Source organism: Ctenocephalides felis, unplaced genomic scaffold (assembly GCF_003426905.1).
Source record: "Ctenocephalides felis isolate EL2017-DRISC unplaced genomic scaffold, ASM342690v1 CF-g0.4_SCAFFOLD_01492, whole genome shotgun sequence".
NCBI lineage: Eukaryota > Metazoa > Arthropoda > Insecta > Siphonaptera > Pulicidae > Ctenocephalides > Ctenocephalides felis.
In genome coordinates, this window is record NW_020537646.1 from 8,488,476 (window position 1) to 8,492,384 (window position 3,909).

Sequence of the window (3,909 nt, forward strand, 5' to 3'; positions counted from 1 at the left end):
AATTTTTCTTAGACTATTATCAATATATTTTTTCAATTATTATTAATTAATTTATAAGGGTAAGATGAACCAAATTCAGAATATTCATTTAACAATTAAGTCAGATTTTATGACTCAAAATTTTCTTTAAGTAATTTTATATAAACATTTGAATTTTTTATTTGAAATGCTAAATCATGTTGAGGTCATTAACTCGGATAATTTTTTGACCATGTTATTTGTGAATTAGAATTTTGAATTGCAAACTTAAATCTTTTCTAAAAGAATTGCAGGAAGTTTTAGTGCACTAATTATTTTTTTTTCAAGTGCAATAATCACTGAATTTTTAGGAATGAATTTAAATAATTTTATACTGGTATTATTGAATTTGAACGTATTTGTATTTTTGGAAAACTAGCCAAGTGAAATATTCTTTTAGCAAAATTTATAAAATTTAAAAACTATATCTATGAAGTTTTATAAAAATCATAAATTATAGGAATCATAAATTAGTGTAATAAATGAATTGTTGCAAAATAATTTTTTTGAACTGCGACCTGAACTTAACTGTTTAATGAGTTGTTGTAATTATACTTCTCTTTGACAACGTAGATTTTTTAGAGAGTTATTTAGAATATCAAAATTTTTCTAATGATAATATTATTAACTTGATGCAGCAGATGTCTGGGAAAGATTATTTTATTTGGAAACATGCTTAGATTGCAAAATATATTAATAAATTATTATTAAAACTGATTTCGCTACGATTAAATGATGTGTTATGAGTTTATCATCATGTTTAGTGTTAAACACACGTTTTATGCAAGCGCGTACAAAAATACTGTAATTCCCATCAATTCATGTTTGTATACTTTCAATTCATGAAGGTCATAGCAATAGCGATAATAATACAGTAAGTAAAATTGTCAATTCACGTTCCGTGCATTTGATTCGATCGAAGGAATATAAATTCATATTTCCAACACTAATTTCAGTCTTGTCACTCCACTAATTTATAAATAAAACGAATCCGCTATCATGGACACGAGGACACGAGGCATGTAATGGCTCCGAGCGTCGATGCGGCGCTGCGGACTCGCACGACGCCCGACGAAGCTGGAGAGATTTTTTAGAATAAATAATTCACTCGTGCAAAACTGGTTAATCGCACAATGCTCTAATAGTGTTTGCGAATACTTCATTTACTAAATTATTTAAAAACAAAACTTTAAATATCGCTTGTCGCTTTTATAAATATAAAGAATTCGTTCTACTTTCAGTTCCTACAAGTAGGTTCTGAATGTGTGTCAATTAGAGACGGCTGTGTCGCGTTTAACTGTGAATGTGAATTAAATATTTATTTTCTATGTGTTGTATTTTCGATGCTCTTGTATTGAAAGACTCCGTACACTTTTTGTTTGATTATTTTTAATGAATGTGTTTTATACTTCCAAATCTTCGTGACGTAACACAACAAGATTCGTACGATAACAGCAAGTACTTGCGAATTCGCACGTACTCATTTATCGATTGATAAATTATTACATTGTTACCGGTTTTGATAAGTTTTGATTAATTATGTGTACTTGATAGTACACGTACACGTTGGTTGTCAAGGAATAATTACTTATATTAGTTGAAGATGGGCGGTGGTTTTAAAAATAATCCCAAAGGATGGATGCTGCTCCTGTCTTTTCTCTGCCCTTACACGTGGACCTCCTGTAAGGCGTGGAAGGTGGAATGGGACACCAACACGAATTCAACAGGTCCCTTTCGCATGGATATGGATGATGTCCACACAATAGGCGTTGTCTTCAAACAGCTGTCTTTAGCCGATTTAAAATCAGTGCAGTTCACTTCCGAAACCACACATGTCGCGAGTGTCCCTAACTCAGAATTTCAACCCAAACAGTGTAATGAAGGTCTGTGTACCCAAGTGAATGTTACTGCCGTGTTTTTGGGCAAGACTAAAATTTCGTGTAAGGTGTTTTTCAAGAATGGAACTAGTGAAGAATCGACAAATGAATTGACTGTGACAGTAATTCGCCGCATGCGATTGTTGGATCATTTGTTTACCGGCGGGGTTGCTACCCTAGTGGCTGTGCTGTATATCAATTTCGGGGCAGCAATCGACTGGAGGGCCGCGGCGAATATTATAAGAAAACCAATCGGTCCCGCTGTTTGTTTTGTATCACAGTTCTTGTTTATGCCGCTCATAAGTTATGCCCTTGGACGGGTGCTGTTTCCTAATAACCATGAAATGGCATTGGGCTTGTTCTTCACAGGAGTCAGTCCAGCAGGTGGCGCTTCCAATATATGGACTTTTATCTTAGGCGGAAATTTAGATTTGTCGGTAACAATGACTACCATAAGCACGATTGCTGCATTTGGAATGATGCCTTTATGGATATTCACTTTAGGAAAGCACATATTTGATTCTGGAGATCTTGCGGTACCTTATGATAAAATAGGCATGTACGCAATTGCCTTAGTTTTACCACTGGCCATTGGATTTTGCATTCAGAAATACTTGCCGAGGTTGACAAGAATTTTAGTGAGGATTCTGAAACCGGCATCGACAATACTCATTTTATTTATAGTGATATTCGCCACTGTAGCTAACCTTTACATGTTTGAACTGTTTTCATGGCAAATCGTAGTAGCCGGGCTGGGTCTGCCTTGGCTCGGATACTTGGCTGGTTTTATAGGTGGAAAAGCGTTCAGACAACCCCCGGGTGATATACTAGCCATCGCGATAGAAACTGGAATACAGAATACGGGAATATCAATATTTTTGTTACGTTTCACGTTGCCACAGCCCGAGGGTGATCTCACAACAGTGGTACCAGTTGCCGTCGCGATTATGACGCCGATACCCTTGATGCTGATCTATTTTTGCAAACTATGCAGGCAAAAGTTTTGTATCAGCCCTGACCAAGTACCTCTCAAAAAGGATAATTCGTCGACTATGATCGCAGCTCCTTAATAATTTTTCAAATGGCATCACTTTTATAAATTTAATTAATTTTTAATAATTGTACATAGATATGTAAAGTTATTATCTGAATTTTTACAATGAATTTGTTACCACATATTGATAAGTATAACATATATCAACTTGTTAGTCTTGATGAGTCAAAAATTTTCAATAATGATATTATCATATGGAGTTTATTCATATGGAAATATTTCGTACCATGTTGTGGTTTGATATGTTATATGAAATTATCACAGATGTTTGTAAAAACATTTCAAATTCGTAAATACTATGTATATCAGTGTATATAATAGTTACTTAGTAATTTATTTTTAATTATTGGTAATTGTTAAATGTTTATTGTTAATAGGCAAATCTGAAAGATAATCTCTACATCATGATTTACTATGTATATCAGTGTATATAATAGTTGTAAGAAAAAATTATTTCCAGTTATTGTTACTTAAAGTATTGTTGTTTTATATCTAATAACTAAATTATATTAAATATTTATCATAATTAAATCTTTTATTTCTTTATTATTTGCATTTGTAATATATTATTGACGCAGTACTTTGAATGTATAAATTGCATTTTGGAATTCCCACTGTGTAATTCATAACATTTGAATATGTTTAACTTTTAAATTTCTGTAATGTTTACACGCGGTACAATATTCTTAAAATCAAATTTAAATCCTCGACATATTATTATTCAGAATAATGGCACATTTCTTACAAACTTTTTCTCTAATATTTCATAATTTTCGTAATTGACTAATAAAGATGACTTAACAATATTTTTGTGTGTCTTAAATTTGTAAGATGAATATTTTAAAATAATCATACATGACTAGAATTATTTTGATATCTTATCTACCGTTTTCCAAAATTATCTTGACAAATATATCTATATTTAACAATTTTTAATTGAAAGCAAATAATTATTTAATC

General features: G+C 32.0%; 1 protein-coding gene across 1 annotated transcript; it reads left to right on the forward strand.

Annotated features, from left to right (window-relative positions):
* Nucleotides 1-1,435: 1,435 nt before the first annotated feature.
* LOC113370746 (ileal sodium/bile acid cotransporter-like) lies at nucleotides 1,436-3,016 on the forward strand. Its single transcript, XM_026611435.1, has one exon. It carries the CDS (start codon nucleotides 1,622-1,624, stop codon nucleotides 2,963-2,965), a length of 1,344 nt encoding a protein of 447 aa, XP_026467220.1. The 5' UTR covers nucleotides 1,436-1,621; the 3' UTR covers nucleotides 2,966-3,016.
* Nucleotides 3,017-3,909: the final 893 nt, after the last annotated feature.